We start from the raw sequence: 22,895 nt of genomic DNA, 5'->3' as shown, positions 1-22,895 counted from the left end.
GGCTCCCCCCCGCCCCCCACCCTTGGCACTGAGAGGGCCACGGGGCTTGCCCGGAGCATCGCTGTGGGCCATCGCGGCCTGGTGGCCTCACCAAGCCAGAGGCTTTCCCTGCCCCCAGGCCTGGCACTAATGGTAGGTTATGGAGGGGCCTGGTGCTAATGATAGAATCGTAGAATCGTTTAGGTTGGAAAAGACCTTTTAAGATCATCAAGTCCAACCGTTAATGGTGGGTTTTGAAGGGGCACGCCCCTGGGCATGGGTGGAGGCCTGTTCCCCTGGGCAGTTTGCTTTTTAACGTGGAGTGTGTGTGAGCTATAACCACAGGAATCCCCTCTAAATTCATTCATCCTGCTGGGGCATCTTGTCCCTCCGTTATAATATTTGTGAAGAATCATGTGGACATTACTCACCCATTTCTTTCCCCAAGCGCAGGGTTTAGCCTCTATCATACAGAGGCACTGAAACTACAACCCACATTCTTACTGCAGTCATGCAGAAACTTAAAAGCCTCTGTTTCCTACCAGGGTTCCCCCGTGCCCACGGGGGTCTGCCAACCTCGTCTCCGATTCAAAGGCAGATAAGCTAACGGGAAAGACGCTGCCTCTTATTATCCAGGGGAGGCGAAGCAGAAAGATCTGCTGTGCCTATGAAGTGCATGTTAAATCAGCGCAGAAGGGGCTGCTTTCCCTGTAGACTGTCAGCTTCTGACCAGGCAGACTGTAGTTATTCATGTGACAACTGTGGCTTCACCACTGACTTCCAGCTATTGCCATTCCTGAAATAATTTCTCTCAGCAAAGCCTATTTGCATAGTTATTACCAGGCTCCTTCCAGCTGCAGAGGGCCCCGTTCAGTGCCTCTGGGGTGGAGAACAAGGTTTAGCGAACCGAACCCAGGCTTGACAGTCAAAAGCACCTGGGTTTCGCTGCTTGCACTGCCTGACTTGCCGTAGGCAAAGCCCCCACGCCTGTCTGTACAGCAGAGATAATGATGATGCTTCCCCATTTGATGGATGAGTGAATGAAGGCAGAGAAGGAGTAAATCCCCTGCATAAGAACACACAAATGAAGCCTCCTCCTCCCTTCAGCTCTCCTGTTACCTTCTTGCACTTCTCTTCATTAATTCTGTGCCTGCCATACACCCCTCACTTAGTGCTTATCCCGAGATGCCTGCTGCACCCAACTCCTTCCCTAGAGCTTATGATCCCCAGACATTTGTCAGCTCCCCCTCACCTCTGCTGTGCTCCGGCATTTTTTTTTCCTGCCAGAATACACATGGCTTTGGCCCATCTGGAAGTTTTGGACTGCATGTAGGATTGGCCTCAGAGTGTTAAATTCCCCCCTGGATCATGAACCCTGTTACTAGCGAGCGAATTTAGCAAGGGAGCCAAACAGTTCTGCCCCGGGAGAGGCATGGATGCTACAAGGGTGTCTGTGGAGCGCGTTGCCCCTGAGCAGTGTGAGTTGCTGAGCTCCAGTCCCTGGCAGGCTGGCAGGTTGTGAGCAAGCATGAAGATGCTTAGCATTTCTCTGACACTTCTGATGTGGAGCTCCTGGAATGCACTGATACGTGAAAGGATCCTCTCTCCATTTCGCTAGTGGGAAAGGAAGGCCAGAGGAAGAAAGGAGAGATGTTGTACTGGTGTAAAGCAAGATTATCCTGAAATTAGCTGTTCCTGTCTGAGATGGGCCAGGTATGAGGCATCTTTAAATGGCTGTCGCTACCCATCTGTAGCAGAGGCCGTCTTGGTTTGATGATTTCACTAGAAAAATCACACTCCTGACTGAAATAGAGAAACCTGAACAGGACTTGTGTGTGGGACGGATCTCCCAGACAGCGCTCTGACAGCTCAGCCCTACGTCCTTTGCAGCGCAAGAGCACAGACTGTAACTAATTGTGGGAAGGTTTCATCTCCAAAGCTAATGTGAGACAGGCCTGAATTACCAGTAGTGCAGACACAAACAGAGAGACAGAGCAAAACCATCTGGAGTCTCTGGGAAAGGCATCAGCTCGCAACGTGCTGATGGGGCAGAAATGACTCTTCATTCCCTTATATGAGGAATCATGATACAAACAGAGCTGGGGGAGGCCAGGGTAAATCCGAGGGGCTCACGCTGACTTCAGAGCTGTCTTCCCTGCTCCCGAGCTGCACAGACCTCTTGCCAGTCTTTCTATGTTTAAGGGAATTCAGTGCTTTTATGGAGCTCAGAGACAGACTTCTAACTGCCCTGACCTTGCCGTGGTCCAGACATACCATCTACTTGAAAACAAGTTTTCCGTGGCTGAGGTGTTTCTCCGTGGTGAGTTTCCGTAGCCATTGCCAGAAGCAGAGGCTCCACCTCAGCACGTTCCTGACTAGGGAGCAGTTTGAACCCAGTAGTTTGTTTTGATTCAAACTGAAAAAAAACCAAACCAACAACCCAGCCAGGACCTGGGACTGGGAAGGAGAGGGCATGGAAGTGGGCTGCTAGGGAGGGGAGGAAAGAGGCTGGTTGGGAAGTCACCGGATTGGGAGTGAGATCAGCTCAGCCCCTCCCCAGAGCTGCAGGGAAACCATCACCAGTCTGACCAACTGAGGCATATTTGAAAAGATAAACAAAAGCGAAAAGGAAAAAAAAAAAAAAAAAAAAAAAAAAAAAAAAAAAAAAAAAAAAAAAAAAAAAAAAAAAAAAAAAAACAAACCTGGAAAGGGGGAGAATTCAAACGCTTCAGCAAACAGCTTCGCAAATCCCAGCTCTGAAAGGCAAATTTGCTCTTGCTTACGCTGGCAGAAAGCTGGAAGACTGCTGACTTCCGACCCCGCTGCTTAAATCAGGGCAGGATTTGGCACAGGCGACTTTTAAAACCGCCTGAAAATGCTTGTGTCGCCCAGGAAGGCTTCCAGCACCAGTGTGGGGCATGCTTTGTCCAGGCACCAGCTGGAGCCAACCCACACTGCCCGGTGCCATTCCCAGCCTGGATGGAGCAGCTGGGGAGGCTGGGCTGAACTTGGCTTTGGGAGGCACAGGGCCACTTTGCAGAGAAATACCCTGGCCACCCACACCCCAAAAACCCCCACAAAGCAGAGTGATAGCTCTGTCACTGACTTGAAGGAGGAAGAGCCCCTGGTGATGTAATGAAAACTCCCCTTTGTAATTCAGAGAGTGAAAGCAGAGGCTGGCTGCCGGGAAGGGATTGTGAAACTTAGCTCTCAGACTGGGAGTATTTGCATGGAGGGACTGGGGTGTGCTGTGGACAGGAATATTGCTGCGGTGGGGCCCTGGCAGGCAGGCGCGCTGGCTTTGGTTTGCAGCCGATAAAATAGAAACTCCAGCTCCTAACACATCCCCCTTGCCCGTCCCCCCTTCCCTGGTTACCCAGATAGCACAGGTATGGTAAATAACTGCCCGTTGCTCTTGTCCCTGGCCTGCAGGACTCAGGGGGACATTGAAATAGCTATTTTGGGACACATGAAGATTCAATCTGCCTGAAACCTCCAGGTCATTCTGGCACTGAGGTGTGAACCCTTCCGTGGAACAGACTGTTTTCTCTAGAAGTACATGGGTGTCCTCAGTGTTTCTCCCTCTTTACCCAGGCAGGGATGGGTCACAGGCTGTGTTTCAGAGCAGATGGAGTTTAGAGAAAATCCAGCTCATGATGCTGCTTTCCGAAACAGCCACAGACATGATGAAATGGGGGAAGGAGGGGAACAGCTTTACACCAAGAATTTTCCTTGTTGCTGGATAGGGACACTCTGGAATGACTCAGCTCTGGTCTCGCTGGGCAGGTTGAGACCTTTGGCCCTGCTCAGGTGGGACAGCCAGGACTGTTAAAGGGGTCCAGATGCATCAGGATTCGCCAGTGCTGAAATGCAGATGAGAGTTTTAAGGGTCTGTCTCCCAAGGACCCACCACGGGCACAGCCCGGTACTGTGCCACCTTGCAGACAAACCTGAGAGGTTGCTGTAGTCACAGCATTTAGATGAAGGTGAGAGGGACAGACAGACCTAAGTAGCACAAAGATAGTTTTAAACCTCTCAGAAGTGCGGTGGGGGTCTCCTCCCAGCTCCCTGCCCAGAAGAGTCATGCCAGGAGCATGTGGACCTTCCTTAATTCCTCCTGTGTCTTGGTCTGTCAGAGGGGTTCAGCAAAGCTAAATCTTGAGTGTTTTGAGATCTGTGGTAAGGGATGCTTTGCATTCACAAGGTAGCAGCTGTGTGTTCAAGAACTGAGGCTCATTGGGGTCATTTTCTGCCAGGGCCCTGGGGAAGCACTGGTTTTTAATGACATGCACTCTGATAATTTCTCAGATGGAGATGTCATTAACGGCTGTTTATGTCTCTCCAGGAAGACACCAGTGGCTGGGGAGGGCTCTCCCCAGTGTGCAAATCCACACACACTTTCTGGGTTGATCTAGTTAGTTCATGTTCTGTTTGCCTCTGAGATGTGGTCAGGGAAGGAAGAGATGATTCTGCTCGCCTCCCTTTTTCTCTGCTGGACTTAGCAAGGATTGACATTCTTTTAGATGAAGAGCAAAAGGCAGGAGATGGGAGCCCTGGGATCAGAAATGCAGGGCTCTTCCAAGAGGATTGTTCTGGTTTACTCTGCGGTTACACCTCCTCTCGCCTCCATCTCCCCATCCCACTCTGCTCCCTCCTAACACCCACATGCACAGCACAACAATCTTCCACTCCCTGCTGTGACTTTCCGGGGAAGATGCTGTCATGTGAAATCCTGGGAGAGAGTTACCACATGGAGCTCTCTGAAAGCATCGCGCATCCCTTGCAGAACAGGCCTGCAGACGGAGGAACGCTGCGCTCCCCCTCCTCGAAATCCTGAACGTGCTCATGGATGGAGGTGGGGGGAGCGGGGAATCATCTTGTAAGCTTGGGAGCCGCCTACACACATGGCAAGTCTTGTCAGCAGCTGATAAAAGAGGTGGGAGGTGGGGAGATTTTGAGGGGGAAGAAGCTGGAGGCTTGTGTGCCCACGTAGCTCACCATCCTGTCTCCTTCAGGGCTCAGGCAGCCAGGAAGGCCATGGGCTTGGCCCCGTCACTGACACACGTGCATTGAAAGGAGACCCTGAACAGGGACGTGGAGGCAACTACCGTCTACTTCAGCAATGACGTGAAGGTAGGGAGCGTTAAGCAATTACTAATAATAGCAATCTGATATGCTTTTGCCCTCTACAAAAGAAGCATTTCCTTTTGTAATAAAAGCACAGGCTGTTCTGATTTCTTTATACACCTGTTGTCCTGCACACTCGCTGTACAGCTTTGGGGATAGAAGTAACAATGATCCCCACTCTCGATTCACTCTTACTGGTGACCTGCTATCCTTAATGACAGGGGATTTATAACTGAGAAGGTTTAGCACAGTAGGGTGCTGCCATCAGGAAACTGCTGCTCTGATCCTGACAGTACAAGGAAGGAGCCAGACTCCCTCCTCACCCAAGTTGTTAAACAGACAATTATGTTTGGCGTTGGCATAAACACAGGCAAATTAGTCACTGGAGGAAACCCCAGTGCCTGTGACAGCTGGCTGTGGCTAGGAGAAGGTGGGGGTGACAAACACCTCCAATAGCAGCAGGCAGCTGCCTGTCCGGGGCACACTGTGCTGGGACGGCGGTAGCCAGGCTACTCAGTGGGGAGAGCCAGGTGCCACCAGCAAGAGGCATGGAGATGGCGTGACAGGGCAGGAACCTAGCACTGGCTTTGGAGGCTCTCCTCTCTTCTCATTCCCTGATGGCATTTGTTTTTCGGGGTGCTCAGCATTTTGCAGGATGTGAGCAAACCTGGCTGCAGCAGAGGCAGCAAGGATCAAGGTGAAATCTTTAGGAGGACCATTTGTGGAGGACTGAGGAAGGGCTTTTTCTGCCCTCAAGACAGCAGATGCAGAGAAGCTGGAGCAATGGCACGGGGCTTGATTTCTGCAAGGAGAGTGAGGCACTGGCCTGGTTTCCAGGAAAGGAGAACAGTGTGTCACAGAGAAGGCATTGAAAAGACCTGAGGCTTCTGCCTCAGCTTTCTGTCTCACTGCTGCAGACACGTGGGTGCTTAGGAGTTCAAAAGGCTGAACTGGAGGCTGTCCTGCAGCTGGTGCAGGACAGGAAGCTGTGGGCTTCTCCTGCAGTGCCATTGTTGGCGTGTTGACCACAAATAGTGTGCCTGTCTCTACTGGAGAGTGTGGGAACCAGAGCCGGACAGGAAGGCTTGGTACAAGGCACTAGCTCTAGTGCCCAGACCCAAAAAGAGACACTGTCAGCCCTTCAGCAGCATCTCAAAACCTCACAGCATCTCTGATATCCTTTCCAGCTGGTGCATCCTACAAACACAGGTAGGGCTGGGCACACCACACGTTTCCTCCACCCAAACCACCCATTTCCTATTTTCTGCAGACATGACAACTAGTGAGTTAATCCTGCAGGCCATAAACTAAGCTGTATTAGCAGACACCATCTGTCCTTTTTCATTTGCTGATGCACGACCTATTTTGCTGTGTAGTGGAGCAGGCGCTGCAGTTTCGGGGCTTGCATGTTGCAGTGTCCCTGTTGCCAGGGTATAATCCACAGCTCGCAGTGACCTGCTAATGGGAGAAGGCTCCAGTGAACTGAGCACCAGGGGGACCTGATATCATGGGCAGGTAGTGGCTGAAGCCTGTCCCTGTGGCTCCTTGGCCTCAAAGGAGGTTTGGGCCCCAGTCCCATAAAGCACCAGTTAACACCTGGGAAGAGAAAGGTCTCAGCAGAACAAGGACAAGAGCCCGACTGCCCTCAGCAGGGCCTCTCCTTACCTGGAGCCCATTCAGCAATGGCCATGGGAAGGTCACTGTGAAATAACACCCTCTTAGAGCCACCGCCCAACCTTCACAGCCCTGCATTGGGGCTGGGGACAGTAAAAGTGAAATAAGAAAAGTGAAAGAGACTGTTTTCATCTTGGCAGGGGAGGAGACACATCCACATTCCCTCACTTACCAGCAGGTCACAGAGAGACCCAAACATCTCAGGTCTCTTCAGGAACACCTGGGAGAATATGAGCATGGGGCTCAAACCCTGCCATCTGCTCCTGAGGACACAGATGGGGTACTTCTTTCCCCTGAGTAACAACCCTGCACTTCTTTGTCTTGGAGGCAAAGTTTCCAAAGCATGTATGACCTCAGCACCTCCAGAAGTGCCGTAACACAGAGATCATTCTCATACCAAAGCGGGGTTCGGGAGAACAGGCCTTGTGGTGTGCTCCAGCGATGCTGCTCTGGCCTGGGGTAATTCTGGTGCTTTACAGAAACTGAGCAATGGCAATTGCAACAGGACAGGGAAAGACAGGAAGAGAATTCTTTCTTTATCTCTCTAAGGGGATCTGGTCATGTCTTGCAGCAGACTGGTGACCCTTGTCTGGGTACCAAAGTACAGACATTGTTAAAGGTCATAAAACCATCAGGATATTTCCAAGCCAGTTATCATATTTGACTTAACCAACTCTCAAAGCAATTCCAAAGGTTAGCGCCTTGCTGTGTGAAGCTGCATTTCCTCCTGAATTTACCAACTTTTTATTTAACTCAGCGCTGGTGGCAGGAATTTTCCCTGAACTCTGAAATAAAGAGCAAGGAAATTCTGTCATCATGTGCCATTAGGAGTCTCAGAGGGAACTGAGTGCAGGGGGGCTTGGTGCTAACACGCTCATCTGTTACTCAGAACCAGGGTGGTTGCCACTCACCAACCTCTGCCTGAGATCCCAAAATTGGCCAGGGAGTTTTCAGCTTCCTGCCTCACTACACAACAAAAGTGGAAGAGAGAGTGGAAGGAGTTGTTCAGACTGACCTTGGCGTTAGCCAGACAACTTCTTTCTGAATTAGCTCAGTTGTACCATTTGGGCTTTCCGAGGAACTCTCAACCTGCTAGGTAGGATGTGGCCTGAATCCACCCACTTCTGTGCCATCAGTGTCCTTTCAGTAGCCAGGGCTGGCTGCTGCAAGGACAGTGGAAGTAAGCTGGTGTGGAGTCATTTCCCTTTCCAGCTAGTTCTGCTCTTTTCTCTTAGAAAGTGGCTTAAGCTCTGAGCCCTGGGGTTTTCTACCCTGCTGCAACTGTAATCAGTGGTAACTTCTGCACAGTCTCGCTGCCTACAGAGATGCTTGACCCCTTTGCAAATCTTGCTACGCTTTGGACACCCACAGCTTCCAGTAGCAATAAGCCCTGCTGTCTCCTTCCTGTCTTTGCTAAGCTTTGCCCAGTGTTCACTTGTCTGTGCTGTGGACACTCACTTGGCCTCTGCATCAGATGTGACAAGAAATAATGACTTTCCTGCAAGATGCTGTGATGTCCCTATTGCTCTCCTGCAAGCTGTGATCTCCATCCTGCGCTGTGGGGAGAGGGGACAGTAGCTGGTGTCAGGATCTCTGTGCTAGGAAGAAGGTTTACTTGCAGACTGACAGCTGGGCGTATAAATCCCCACAGCAGGACTGGTCCCAGCATTTCTTATTTATTTCTTTGTGCTTTGGGAAGAGAATTGACTCAATAATTGTACTGATCTGAGGCCAAGGAACAAACATCCCCCCTTCACAGGCCACAGCCACGAGCCTCTCCTGTATGCTGCATGACGAAAAGGAGCAGGGAAGGGCAGTGCTTTACCAAGACTAAACTGTACCCAAATCTGTGACTACTGTCAGGAGGTGGGAAGAGGAAGAAACAGCCCATGCGGTCAGCCCTGGAAAGGGCCGTTCATGCTGAGAACTGGCTGGGGAACATTCCCATTTTCATAACCAGCAACAGCTATCAAAAGGGGAAAGAAGAGTGATTCTGGACCCCGCCAGCAGCACCTCCCATCTGCAGCCAGGATGGGAGAGCCGCAGAGTGCTCCCGGCACAGCCCTCTGGCCCCGCAGCGAGGAAAACGTGTGTCATTTTCCAGAGGGCTGAGCCAGCACTAACCAGGTGGGAAATGTATGAGCATCTCTCTTGGAAAATCAGCTTGATCAGGGTTCCCTTGTCTCAGACAAGATATTTCCCCAGCCTGACCTTGGTTGCCAAACCACTGTCCTCAGTCTGGTTCAGTCCAGAGCTGCTCCCCCAGTTCTCTCTGCAGCAGAACAAGGTGGGCAAGGGGAGAGGGGAGCTGCAGTTTGGTGCGTCCTTCATTCCTGGGCCAGCATGGAAAGGTAAATGGGCCTTGTTCTGCTGGGTTTGCCGCTGACCCACCCCTTCTGTCCCGCAGCCTGATGCCATGACCACAGGCCCATTCTTTCTACCATCTCTTCAAGCAGACCCCACCTTTACCACAGCCAGGAAATTTCTTTTCTCCCTCCTTCCTCTCCCTCACCCCACCACCGTGAGAAACCTTCTTCCCTCTCTGGGGCTGATGCCATCTGTGGGTTGCCTTAGCCAGTGTTTAAGCAAACTAGCCCCTGTGCTGTCTGAGGAGGCTGTGCTGTGTGCAGCAGAAAATTGAGTAAGAGGTTTCTTGGGGCAATCGGCATGCACCGAGACCTCAAATGCTTCTCTGAAATCAGGCCCTGCTGTTGCTCCATAGCATCCTTCTAACAGGGAGGTAGCAGCTATGACTGTCTCTCATCTGCCCAGCCCTGCCCTCTCTGATCCAGGCTGTCATCCCAGTTGCCCTGAGCACCAGGAAAAGTCCAGTGCCTGCCACTGAAACAGCAGCAGTGGCTGCCAAGTGCCTCCCAGCTGTCTCCGAGTTACAGGATCCCTCCCCAGCATAAGCCCTGCAGTCTCTCAGGGGGCAACTGCTGGCAATAACAGCCCTATTTAAACAAAGCAGAGACAGCCTGACTTTACATGGCCTCCCTCTGCCTTTCCCTGCCCCCCTGCTGTCACGCATATTTGGGGAAAAGCCTCTCAAGTCATCGCTGACTCCTGCACTTCCCACTGTACGTGCAGCTCAGCCACAGCAACATGCTGGGGTTCACGTAGCTCTGCGTCCTGTTCCAGCTATTCCCACCCTCCTTCTGTGGATTCACAGCCCAGCACCCAGGGGTGCTGCCCATCCCCAGACACGTAAGAACAGTGCTCTCAGCGTGGGATGAGCACCAAAATTGCAGCTGGAGAACCTGGCAGTGGACATGGAGCAGAGCCCTGTCCCCGGGCTGAGGACCAAGAATGCCTCTTTCCCATCCAACAAGCCAAGACTTTGAGCCCTGCCAAACCCCAGTGTTTGTTCCTGCATTTGGCAAGCAAGAGATGGCAACAAAAGCATGTGTGAGGCAGAAAGAGGAGTTCCAGTGAAGGAGGGAAGTGGGTTTCTCTTGGGTCTCTGTGACCTTTTCTGGTTTGGAAATAACAGAGATGTGCAGAGATGCTAACAATGCACAGCGAGGGTGTTTCAACTGCCCCAGCAGCAGAACAAATCCTGTGGCCTCCTTCAGTCAGAACTGCAGCCCAGAGCCACAGCCCAGCCTTTGGCTGCCTGGGATGGAATCAGGGGAAATCCAGCTCCAGGGAGTCGGTGCCTTCGCCTGTTTGCAAGAAAAATTTGTTTGCAGCCATGGAGCCTTTCTATGGGCACCTTGTCTTCCAGCCCTGGGTCTCTGGGATACAAGTCCTGCTGTGTGACGGGAACAGTTTTTCTTCTGCTGGCAGCAGCTGAGCCAAGTTCTCCTGGAGCCCATGGACTGGGATCTATACCAGCAATACCCTTGGCCGTGAGGATCCCATTGAATCCATCCTCACCGCCCTCCTTAGAGAAGCAAGCATAGAGAATGAGCTGTTGGGGCAGAGCCAAGAGAGAGGCTGAAACCGAAGCGAGTCAAACAGCTCCAGCAATTTTTCCGTGTGCTACCATCCCTTCTTGCTTAACCTCAGAGGGAAAAAGTGACACTGGCAGGAGGAAAGAAAAGGAAAGGAGCGGGGTTCTGCACAGGTAGGTTGGGAATGCACCTAGATCCCCCCAGAGCTGAGAGTTAAGGCCAGGTTTATAACAAAGATAGAAATGCTGATTTGGCTGAAGGGGTAATATTTCCATTGGAAGCCAGAGAACTATTGATTACTCAAGTAACCTCAGCTATTAAACAGCTACCTCAGCAGAAAAAAATTTCAGGCTGGGTTTAGGGAGAGGATAGAGGGGACTCCAGGGTGGCCCAGGCAGCAGTGGGAACACACCAACCTGCTCTCCTTGACTCAGCTGCTGCGCTGCCTGCTCCCAGTGGTACCAGATAAGGAGCAAAACCAAACACAAGGTAGGCGCCTGTGAGTGCCTGTGCACACCCCTGCCAAAGGGACTGGAAAACATTTACTGCAGTGGAGTCGTGGCCAAGATAGACTGTGAAATAGGAAGGATTAAAATGTCTCACAAGACCTGGCTCAGCTCCCAGGGCCCTCTCTGGACGCTGGCACAAGGGCAGCTCCTCCCGGTGCCCCACGCCTCTGCAGAGGCTTGCAGGTCCACCGCCTGCTTTTCCCAGGAGGGCTTGTGTTGCAGGCTGGGTACCAACACCCAGCAGAGCACAAGCTCCCATTGACTGTATTTCTGTATTGCAGGTATATCTAGCAGTCATAGCCTATGGTAGGGAACAAATGCACAGGTAATACAGCATGGCTGTGGAACAGGATTGTGTGAAGGCACTAGGAACACGTCAGAGACTCAGCTGCTTCAGCTGATGTGCAGATGCCAGGCTGTGTAATATTCACATGATCATCCCTCTTGCAGTGTAGGCAAGTATAGGGGGAACAGCAAGGAGAGCCAGCTGAGCGGTGGAGAAGGTCAAGGACTAGGAGGGTTGACCTGGCCTTTCTGCTTGTAGGAGGTCCTGCTGCCACTCCCCCACTAAATTTTGAGTAACCTTAAAAAAAATCAAGTTGAAACATGACTTAGAAGCAGACCTAGCTGCATTAGCTGCCGGCCATGCAGAACTGCAACCTCAGGGGCTGAAGCTGCAAAAAACCAGTGTTAACTCCTCCCTGTGCCCTTCCCAAAACTGCCCCTGGGAGCCTGGTTCAAGCCTGGTAAGGGCTCATTTGGGAATGTCTGGGCCCATCCAGAGCTGGCTGCCTCCCACCACAGCTGCCCTGTGCAGCGCTGAGGGCCAGCACAGAGAGCTGCTAGCAGGTCTGCTCCTCCCCTGCCCACCCACGTCAGAGGCACAAAACGCAGCTGGCCATACAGCCACCTGGGTGACACCACCACAGCCGGCTCCTAAAAGCCTCCAAGCGTGGGGCCTCTGTCCCGTTTCTCCCACAGAAGTCCCACACAGCAGCACAAGCTGTTGCTGTTCACAGAATTACCATAAAATACGCAGCAGTGGAGCCACCCCGGGCCACTCCCAAATGCTCCCTGTAGTCCCAGCATCTGTGCCTTCATGGGGGAGGATCGTGCATCTCACAGCAATAGCCTTCCCTAATTAAAGCATATTTATGCTCCTTATTGCAATTCTGTTCTCTCATGTATATTTAAGCATTCCTAGCCACACATCTCCACAGCCCCACTGCTGCCCCCAGCGAAACATGGGAGACCTGTGAAAGTCACTTCAACAAAACAGTTGCAATAGTAGCACTGGCCTCTCCCTGCTCATGGATTTCAAACAAGGTTTCTGCATCCCTACTGAGCTGCTACTTTGTGCTGCTTCCATTTCCACCCTAGTACTGGTTTCTGACACCAACAGGGGTTAGTTACCAGCAATGGGCTCCTGACCCCAGAGGTACTTTCCTCAGTCAGATACACACTGAGGATCCCAATGAGCAAAAGATGTTAGCACAGATTGAGTGGGTGCTAATGAACTTACTCCCCAGTTTGCTAACGTACTGCAGGGCACTGCTGCCCAGCCTGTGTGTGGGTGTAGAGTCCATACACCCCCCTACTGTGGAATTGGAGCTGTAAACCCACCAGCTTTTTCAAGCGTTGAACGAGCCCAGCTTTTGGATTAGGAAGAGAGATGAAATTCACCCCAGTGCTGTGGGCCAGCACCGCACATAGGTACCGCTGGGATGCTGCAGGGCACAGAGGTGACCGTCACCCCTTGTTCGCTCTGCTAGCAGATCGGATCCCGTTATGCAACCGTTACGCTAAAAGGCCATACGACATCCAGAGCGGTTTCAAGGACTTTGTTATTTTTGCCTTCCAGGTCTGCAAGATCCCCAGGATCCACATCCAGGGAGCTCCCAGCAGTAATTGTGCACCTGGCTGCCTTCCCCAGAACTACCGCTTCCTGCACAGGCAGGGTAAGTGCTGAGGCTGCTGAAGATGTGTAGTTTAGGATTCCTACCCCAAATGCTCGCTGCTGGGCTTGGTCCCAGTGCACCAGCTCTGCTTACAGCCTCCTGGTAGCTAGATGCAGCTCAGGGGGACCAGGTCTCCAAACTTCAATTCATTTCATCAATGATTCGTGCTCTAATCCCAAGAGGGAACTCTGGTCCCCTTCTCTAGAGAGGGATCAGGGTTGCTCCCCAGTCCCTTTAGCCCATCTCTTCCCAGCACAGCATCAGTGAGACACACTGGTATTCTAGGGGGGGGGGGAGGACGGACACATTTGCAGCTTCTGCACCAGCCAGGCAGGCTCTGACCCGTTCTTGCTGTCCAAGAACCAAGCCCTGCTGTGCCAGGCCGTTAAGGCATTGTATGATATCGCTCCTGCCTGAGAGGCATCCCACATCAGCACATTAGCCAGAAAGATGCCGAGGCAGGCTCTGATCCCGCAGCTGCTCGTGGAGCCCACCCTGACCCACTGCCCCCGGAATGTCTCTTACCTCGCCCCGGAGCCCACTCCCGATGCAGGTCTCTTCCCTCCGCAGTCTCCCTGGCTCTCCCTTTCCCACTCCCCTTCCCTCTGCGCCACCTCCCCGGCGTGATGTCAGCGCAGCCCTGCCTCCGCAGCCTCCCCATCACACCCCTCCACTCCACGCAGCCGCCCATCACACCCCACTGCTGCTTCCCTTCCCAACGGTTGCCACAGCGACAGGAGGGGGAATCCCATCCTCTGGTCCTCCACCTCCCAGGGCCTCGCTTGGTATCACCCACTGCAGCTCTTCCTAAAGAGCCTGGAGACCATGGGAAGGATGGGGTGACAACAGGGAACAGCAGCGGCAAGGGCCAGTGATGGCCTTGGGGGAAGCCATGAATCAACATACCTGGAAGGGAGAGCAGAGGCAGTCATGGGAAGCAGGCTTAGACCAAACAGGCACCCACCTTCACTACAGCAGTTATCACCCCCATCCCCAATGCCCTTCCCACATTTCCACCCCTTTCCATTCATTGCTCTCAGCCAGTTCTTTGTTCCTCAGCCCCATGTGCTCCTTCTGTTTTCAGTGCACATGTGTACCATGACCGTATCAACTCTCTACAGACAAGGGATTTGTGCCACTTGCCCGCAGCAGGCACCCTGTAGTGACTTCTCCCGACTCCCAGGTCAAGGTCAGAGATCAGGTATCAATCAGAAACCCAAGACCAGCTCCAAACCAGACCACCAGGAGTCAGTGGACTCATTATTACTAACCACAAATCCGCAGTGAAAGGTTTTTCTGCAATCTCTCTTTCGCAGATGGTTTCATCAGGAAGGGAGAAGGGCAGATACTGTATTTTTAGGACGGCAGCACATTTTTAATGGAAAGAGATGGCCCAGGGCTTTTCATCCCTCCCCCCATCCAAGATGCTGTTTCTTTTCAGCAGAAATATTGCTGCATTAGAGAACAGGTCACTTCCTCTATCAGTGAGAATTCAGTGTCCTATTTGATGCTGGTCCTTGCGCTATAAATAGGAATTCTGCCCTTTTATAGTTGCTGAATAATTGTGTGTATGAGAGATGAACAGAGTTTTTAAAAAGAGTGCCTGATAAGCAGCTTGCTGGAGTGAAATCGTTGAACAGAAGGAATTTACAGCACCTGCAGAGCATCGCATGCTGTGGAAAACATTCAAGGTCAACGTGACAGAGACAGGTCACAGAACAGATCCAACTACAGAGGACACAGGCTTGAGCTGAACAGCCTCCCCACAGCAGCCTTTCCCACAGCACCCAAACAACTCATTTCACCCTCCACACTTAGGTAAGGACCAAAGAGAAGCAGCCCGGCTCAGAGAAGCCAAGGCTTCTCCATCCCACGTACTAGAAAGCCAGGAGGAGCAGGCAGAACAGGTTTTTAAAACAGCAGGCAAGTAGTAGAGGACACAATCCCAAACGAGGAAGACTGTAGTTTAACATCCATAATGAAAAGAAACAAGGGAAGAACACCACAAATGCCAGAGAGGCACAAGCTTGACTTCAGAGGAGAGAGAATGCTAATCGGAGGTAGAGAGGCAATAAAAACACCAGAGGACAAAGAGACTGAATGGTGGAGGAGCAAGAGAACCCAATTATGCTGAAGAAACCAGTCATTTCTGGAGGAAATGGGCATAGGCAGCCTGACTCTTTCTGGTGCCTGTCCACAGTGCCTAAACCAAAGCCCTGAACACAAGCAGGACTGCAAGGGGGGGTACCAAGGGCATTGCAGAAAAATGATGACCCTCCATCAGCATGTCAAGAACAGCCTTCCTCTGAGCTACCTCAGAGAGCCAGGGTCAGGGTCCCTGTGGAGGCAGGGTAAAGGGAGGCCAGGAAATGCTCTCGTTTCTTTCATTAAGAGATTTTGCCCTGCATAACTAGAGAAGGGAAGGATGCAACACGGTATGAAAGGCAGAAAGCAAATGAACAGAAACAAAAAACACAGTATGTGGCTTCCAGATACTGCAGGAGGAGAGAGGGAAATATCATCAGCTCCTCTGCACACCAGCGATGTGAAGGGAGGGGGGGAAAGGCTAGGAATGACATCAGTTAAAAACACCTGAAAGGAGCTCTGACCAGGAAGGGTCAGGATACACAGGGGCTCAGAGCTTTCAGCATCATGCATGAAGAAACAGGAGAGAGACAAAAGCAGCAAGACACCATTGCTATGGTGATATAAAGCATTGGAACACACTCAGCAAGGAAGAGAGAGAAAAGGAATTACAAGCCACATTTTCAACTGCACAGAACAACATCCTTGAGATAGGATCAGGCCCAAGGATCCACCCAGCTCGATTGTTAGTTGGCTGCGCTGTCATCTGCCTCCTCTTGTCTTCCACACTGTCTGCAGGTCAAAGAGGACACAGCAACAGATACAAAATGTAAAGGGGTTATTTTATTATTGATTCAGAGGTTAGACAAGGCACCATTTGATCTAAAAAGAAATGCAAAAAAACCCCAATTAAGTGTTATTTTTGCAGTCAATTAAAGTCTCTTTTGCATTTCTTCAGAATTGTGTGAATTCCAGCTTGGTCAAGATCACAGAAAAGCCACCCCATTACCAAGTAAGGCAGGCTTGGACTAGAGCCACAGCCCCTCTGTTCAGCAGCAGAGAAACCTTGAGAAGTCTCTCTTGAGGTTTAGGAATGCAGCAGAACAAGAAAAACAAAACTTCCAGGAAAAGACCACGGCATCTTTTTCCCTTTCCATTTCAGAAATGAGTCATTTGTTCATTTTGGTCCTTGCTGACAGGAAGCGACTTTAGAAAAATCACAGCAAACCTTGCAGTGGCCTCAGAGTACCAAGAACCCATGAGACAAACCCTGAAAGTCCTGGAGAAGCCTGGAACAGCACCTAGCCCTACCCTCCTCACAGGTCAAGGACCTGCGTCTGATCACTGGCAGAGATGTTTCATTCTGTACAATTGTTTTGCCTCCCCAAACTGTGATTTCTAAGGAGAAGGCCATCTCCTCTTCACAATGATTCTGCTGAATAAGAAATCCAAACAAAAACCAGCCAAATCAGCCCCCAAGACCCTTGTCTACCACCTCCTTATTCCCCTCCCATCAATCGTAACCCCCTCCCAGCTGCCCTCCCTGCCTCCCCTGCACCCAGGGGAGGGCTGCAATGGGTGACGTAGCAGAGCGTGCAGCGTTTGGTGGTCTCTCATCTGGTTCGTGGAGTCACTCAGCTGGAATAAATGGGAACAAAGAAAAAATAGGTTTAGGGAAAAAAAAACAAAATTAATTATGGTTTATGGCAGAAAAAGGCTGGCGAGCTGGATGCAAAGCGAGCACAAAGGGGAAAAGGAACGGAGAGTGGAAGAACACATTGTTCTTGCTGTGGAGTAAAACCTTGACCAAGTCCAGGAATACCAACTGGCCAGGAACGCCTCCTGCCATTACAGCAGCATGTAGGGGGCTGCAGCTCTCCTCCTGGACTCTCAAGATGCCAAGATAAAGCTGCATGTATTCAAAATTTCTTTACAGTCATCAAGATGCTAGGGCAGCTCTAACACACTTTCCTCTCTGCTACCCTGGAGCACACCAGTCCTACGCTAAATGCTATCTCGACCTCCCAGCATGCCCACACCATGCGCCGGAGCTGCCCTTTCACAGGAAAGCCAGAGACGATCAACAAGGCAACGGCCATCTGGAGGATCTCAGGGGACTGCAGGCACCGTTTACTTTCAAACCCTCTCTCCCTGCAGTCACGTGCTTTCAAGAGCAACAAGTCAACTGCTTTCAGTTCCTGCTGTCATTTCCAGTTTACTGGAAGGGAAGAGGTGTTTCCCTGGAAAGAATGTACAAGGACAGAGGGTGATTTTCAGACAAAAGAGGAATTATCCAGAAAAAGAGCAAAGGATTCCTGAGGATTAGGCATCTGCTCTGGATGCACAGCCCACAGCAGCTCAGTGCACAGGAGGGAGACAGGCCATCTCCTCGAAGGAGGAGGGTGCTCAATAACACTAAATCAGCAAATATACACAGGAAGCCAAAGGACAAAGTTTCATCTGGGCCAATCTGCATTTACAGCAGGGTCCTCTAGGAAGGGCTGAAATCCTGCATGGGCAAAGGGCATCGCCAGCCTTGCAGGATCACCACAGAGCAGCATAATGGCCCTGAGGAGAAGCCAGGGCACTAATAACACCACACATTATGTCCTCAAAGGGAGAGCTGATGGGGCTGTTTGATTTGCTTAAGAAACAAGTACATTTCCATGATCTCGTAACGAAGGTCACTGGCTCAAGGGCACATTAAGCCAGTGGTTAATAATGCTGTCTCTCAGGCCTTGAAAAATAATGTGTTTTGCAATAAGGCTTTATTTAGAATTTGGGATCAGAAGAAGCTCAACACATCTTCACGCAAGAGTGAAGAGGTAAAACCCAAGTCCTTTTCTTCTCCTCAGGAGATCCCAAATTGCCACACATAGTGACTGTCAAGACTCTGACCAGAAACTTCACGTTGTTAAAAAAAAAAAAAAAGCAAAAAGCATCTCACTAATATTTGCTATATTGGGGCTACAAACAAGGAGAGGCTGAAACCTCCCTGCTTAGGGACATGATTTAGTGGTGCGATGGCAGTGTTAGGTTAACGGTTGGACTTGATGATCTTAAAGGTCTTTTCCAACCTAAACAATTCTACGATTCTCCCAGCCCTCAGCCACCCTCTTTCTGCCCCACCAGCCCCATCAGAACAGGAGGAAGACAAGCTATGCACTCAGGTCACCTGCCATCCCACAGAGAATAAAAACACATACGACAAGAACAAGTTCTCACCCATCCCCAAGCAGCAGCAGCAGGCTGCACTCGCATGCAGCCAAGCTGTCCCTCCCACGGCTGCTCCCCTGGGCCACACAGACACAGCCTTTTGCATCCTTCCCACAGGCAACCCCGCTTTTCACTTCCTGCAGCCAACAGAGCGCTTCACCTATCCGGCACCCTGTGAAGGTCCTTCCCCCTGCTGCTCAGTCCTGCTCTCCAACCTTCTGCTAGTCCCCTGTGGAGCAGCCAGGAGCTGAAAGTACAGCTCCTTCCAGGGAGCCACAGCTCTAGAATGAAAACAAAAGCCTTTTGACCAAAGGGGTACAAACCCCCGTTTCTGGCAACTGGTGCTTGGGCTTGTTGCGACCTCTAGGGGCCAAATCTCCAGCATCCGCAGACAGACTGACGTTCACATATACGGAGATAGAGACCGTTAACAGCTTGTTTAATAGAGAATTAGCACAGCCCTGCCTTGGGCTGCATTGTCTTCTCCCCTCCTCTTCTACTCTGCTTAGTTCTTCACCCGCCCTGGCCCCAGAGAGACAGAGACAGAGAGGGACAGACAGAGAGAGAGAAAAGTGAGAGCTCCGTCCTGGGACAAGAGCCCTAAATGAACATAACCAGGTCTTTACATGTTGCTCTCGAGAAGGCTGCCAGGATGCTAGCAAACACCACGTCAGGAGACTGGGAGGCATCCACCGCCGTATGGATCCCTCGCTTGCTGTAGTAGGAGACGAGGGGAGAGGTCTGTGTGTGATAGGCCTTCAGGCGGGTTTTCAAGGCTGTTTCGTTATCGTCCGAACGGCGGATCAGGGGCTCTCCAGTGACCTGGGAGAAACAAGGGGAGAGTCTCCAGCTAGCTGTAGCCTGGCATGTTTCCCCCTTCTCTCCGCAGCCATGATAACCCCTGCTACCCTCCTCAAAGACAGGCTACAATGTGGAGCTGCAGAGGCAATCCCCGGGTCCACAGCGCGGGGTGAACCCAGGGCAGCTGAAACAAGTCCCAGAGCAGTTACTGGAGCGAGAAGGATACAGCATTGTGGTCTTTCCCCCACCCCCCACTCTACTTGCTAAAAGGAACTCAAGGAACCTCAAGAGCAGACACCAGCTACAGTTGCTCCCCAGGAGGGAAACCAGCTACAACCCACCGCAACTTCAGCTATGGACAGAGTCCAACACTTCTGAGGCTGGCAGAGCCTGGGCCAGCTCTGCAGAATGGCCATGCCCTTCACTAATCCCTCCAGGCCTCGCTCCCCGCAGTGCCGTCAGCTCAGGCTGCCCAGGCAGTTCCCCATGTTCCCCAGAAAGCCAGGACAGAAGGTACAAGAGAAGGAAAGAAATTAGTTTTTTCCAGGGATGTTGCAAAGCATCAGCTAAACCCAAAGCAACGTAAGTTGCAGCCTTGGGAGCTCACATACATCGTCCTTCATGTGCTCTTTTGGGGGTCTGAACTCCTCGTGATAAGAGCGGCCACTTGCCGGGTGAATCAGCCTAAAACAGAAAGCAAGTGTCAGCAGTAGCCCAGTGCCAGGACAAGGTCTCCTGAACCTGCCACTCATCAGCACAGAAACATCTGCAATAGCAACCCGATTAGCCTCTCTATTAAGAAAAATCTCTTCTAGCTATTTCTGTACCGAGGGCCTCTTTAGGCGCTTGAAAAAAGCAGCTGCGTTAGGAGATGGAGAAGGGATTTTTAGTTTATACTACACCAGGCTTAAAGGCTGAGCTGGGTCACCAAGGACACTGATTCATATCAGCAACCTTTATTTATAGGGCAACGAAGGGGCTCTGTTCACGGCTGGCCCGTTGATCAGGGCAGGAAGGCTCAAACAAGAGCAGAAATCTAATACAGACCAGCACCACAGCTAGCCCTAAACACTGTGAGAATGACACAAGGATCCAAAATGAGGATGCTCTCCCCTAAACTGGAAAATCCCACCCCAGGCACTGAGCATTTGGCAGAGAAGAATTACCGTCCAGTGATTCTCCGGATGAGCAAGGAGTCAGGGATGCTGAACTCAATGACAGAGTCCAGCTTCTCTCGCCTCTTCTCCAGGAGCTCATCCAGCTGCAACAGAAAAGACTCAGCTCAGAGGGCCAGAGCCACAGCCACTGGCTCCAGGGAAGGAGGGGATGCCAGAGCAGCCCCCAAACAGGACCTCACGTACCATTTCGGCCTGCTTCACCGTGCGTGGGAAGCCATCCAGGAGGAAGCCATTCTTACAGGGAGGGGAGTCGAGGTTGTTCTCAATCAGCTCCACCACCATCTCATCGCTCACCTGCAGAGAGGAGAGACAGGTCAGGAGGGACAGCCCGATTTTACACACAGCTGCTGTACTTGTGCCAGTGCCCAGGCTGCACCAGACCCTTTTTACAGCCGTCCCTGGTCCCAGAGGCAGCAGCAGCCACAGCGCAGGGCACTGTTGTTAGCCAGGCAAAAGCTGCATGTTCAGACCTGCCCACGCCAGGGAGGCACTCCATGCCATGGGCGTCAACGCGAAGATGTGGCTAATGAGACATTTCACACCAGGGACACTCCAGCCTGCGCAGAGACTCGGACCAGCACCGTAACTGCACTGTTACAAAGGTTGCTGTATTTCAAGGGAGACCATCAGCTTGAAGACAAACTCTCTAGGTTACTTTTTTTTTTAAACCAATTCACAATACAAAATATCGACATAACCTTTATTTCCTGTTACTTTGTACCTTCATCCCCCTCAGTAGGCAGGCCTGGCCAGGAAGGGCAAAGCAGGTGAGTTCCTCATTGACTCTGGTAAACCTTGCGTGAACATAAATGCCCAAGCTCTGGCCTTGCTGGATAGTTTTTCCCGTATCACGATCTCGGCATACCACTGGGATTAGTGCCTTTTCTACACTGCAGCACTTGGAAATCACTACCAGATGCTGCAGCCCCAACAATAGCTGTTTATTCGAGGGTAGCTCTCCTCAGCAGCACTGGTTTCTCCAGCGCACGCAGCTGGGACCCAGCAGGATTGGGGACCAGACTGTCACAGCACACGTAAACAAGAGCCCTGGAGCGGGAAGCGTACAGGCGGGAGGCAGTTTGGGTGAAGCAACAAGTCACTTCTGTGCCTTCCTGATTACCCCTTTCAGAGAAACGGGTCCTGCTTTGTAATCGAGCACAAAACCCCATCCCAGGCTCCAAACGCTGCTGTGCTCCCAGCTGAGTTATCTCCAGAGCCAGAGTACGCTGCAAGGATATACCCGCAGAGCAGCCCGGTGCCGGCTGCCACACACACGTGGCAGATACCACCAGCCTTGCCTGATAACGTCCCTATCTTTCATAACCAGCTGGGCTATTGCAGGCTTGGTGTTGCAACGCAAGCTTTGAGCGAAAGCTGGAGATAAGCCACATCGCTCTTCCCACCCGGGGCCCGCAGATTCTCCATGGGGTGTTACGAGCCCGTGACAGCCCGCAGCGATGCCCAAGATCTGTCCCACACCGCTTACCTTTGGGGCAAGCGGCTGCAATTTGCTGTCCTTTAAGTTTGCCCAAGACATTTCAATCATTTCGGCAAGATAATTAGATCCTCAGAAAATGAATGTGTCAGAGATCCTAACTCTTGTCTCTTGGGCATTCAGAGCTTCTCCTTCACACAGCATCACGCACCACCCTCTGTGACTACCACAGCAACACCCCCAAGTCTATTTTCACCTTACAGTTACAAGCAAATGGCATTTACGTAAGATCTGGGACGTAGATGAACCCTCTGAACAAACTCTTCCACCCCACAGGGGTCCAGGCATCACGTGAAGAGACACAGGAGCTGCAAAGCATGGCTGTAACATCCTGCAGCTCCAGGGATAAGCGTTCACCTCGGACAGCACTCAGGAGCCAGACTGCACCCCACAAAGATAAAAGCAGCGTGGCGGAAAGAACCAGCCCAGGGACAGAGAGGCTCCCGGTAAGCAAGGAGCAATTTTGAAGAGCAATGATATTTTTATAGGATGTTTCTCCTGCGGGGTACTGAAAAGGTGAACCCCCACCCCTGCCTTCACCCTACAATCTGCCTTTCCTCCACTGATTGGGTTTTGTCACCAAGGCTTAGAATTAAGAGGGGGATTTTGACCGCTCTCATTGCAGGTGCTGCCAGACCATCTCCCCTCCCAGCACATCTCCCTGCTACCCACCAGCTTCCCAGCATCCATCGTCTCTTTGAGCCGCTTGCCCAGCTCGGACCCGGAGGCCACCATGGCCCGCAGCATGTCCCCGGTTGCCAGGTGGCAGACGCAGTAGGTCTCGGCCAGCTTCGGAGCCTGCAGGAGAGGACAGACAGGAGGTGAGCTCGCCGTGAGGGTTTCAGAGGCTGAGGCCCGGCCGGGGCTCGGACCCCCCGCCCCGGTGCGGCCTTGTCCCCGCTCGTAGCAGCGGGACGGCCTGCACGTGGCAGGGCCCGGCACATAGCCCTGAGGGGCGGGTGCCCCCGGAGCCGGGG

General features: G+C 51.9%; 1 protein-coding gene and 1 long non-coding RNA gene across 5 annotated transcripts; one reads left to right on the top strand and one right to left on the bottom strand.

The window, feature by feature from the left end:
* Window positions 1-22: 22 nt before the first annotated feature.
* Window positions 23-10,225, top strand: LOC118453349. The gene is made up of 3 exons (XR_004843302.1): window positions 23-132; window positions 4,995-5,112; window positions 8,540-10,225. It is a non-coding gene; the product is annotated as an uncharacterized LOC118453349 (long non-coding RNA).
* A 5,093-nt stretch (window positions 10,226-15,318) lies between these two features.
* Window positions 15,319-22,764, bottom strand: AK2 (adenylate kinase 2). Of its 4 annotated transcripts, none has more exons than XM_035904007.1 (6): window positions 21,145-21,235; window positions 20,607-20,717; window positions 20,412-20,506; window positions 19,857-19,929; window positions 19,071-19,266; window positions 15,319-16,866 (listed from the first exon to the last, which is right to left on the bottom strand). In XM_035904007.1, exons 1-6 carry the CDS (start codon window positions 21,148-21,150, stop codon window positions 16,859-16,861), a joined length of 489 nt encoding a protein of 162 aa, XP_035759900.1. In that variant the 5' UTR covers window positions 21,151-21,235; the 3' UTR covers window positions 15,319-16,858. The 4 variants fall into 4 exon arrangements, with proteins under 4 accessions (XP_035759900.1, XP_035759899.1, XP_009646813.1 ...); XM_035904006.1 differs by lacking the exon at window positions 21,145-21,235 and adding an exon at window positions 22,591-22,740 and having other exon boundaries at window positions 15,324-16,866; XM_035904008.1 differs by lacking the exons at window positions 15,319-16,866; window positions 21,145-21,235 and adding exons at window positions 19,587-19,713; window positions 22,591-22,741 and having other exon boundaries at window positions 19,178-19,266.
* Between the last annotated feature and the right edge of the window lie 131 nt (window positions 22,765-22,895).

The sequence above is a fragment of the Egretta garzetta genome, unplaced genomic scaffold (assembly GCF_000687185.1).
Source record: "Egretta garzetta isolate BGI_Z169 unplaced genomic scaffold, ASM68718v1 scaffold101, whole genome shotgun sequence".
NCBI lineage: Eukaryota > Metazoa > Chordata > Aves > Pelecaniformes > Ardeidae > Egretta > Egretta garzetta.
Note: the sequence above shows the minus strand (reverse complement) of the source record. Positions and strands in the feature narration are given on the sequence as shown.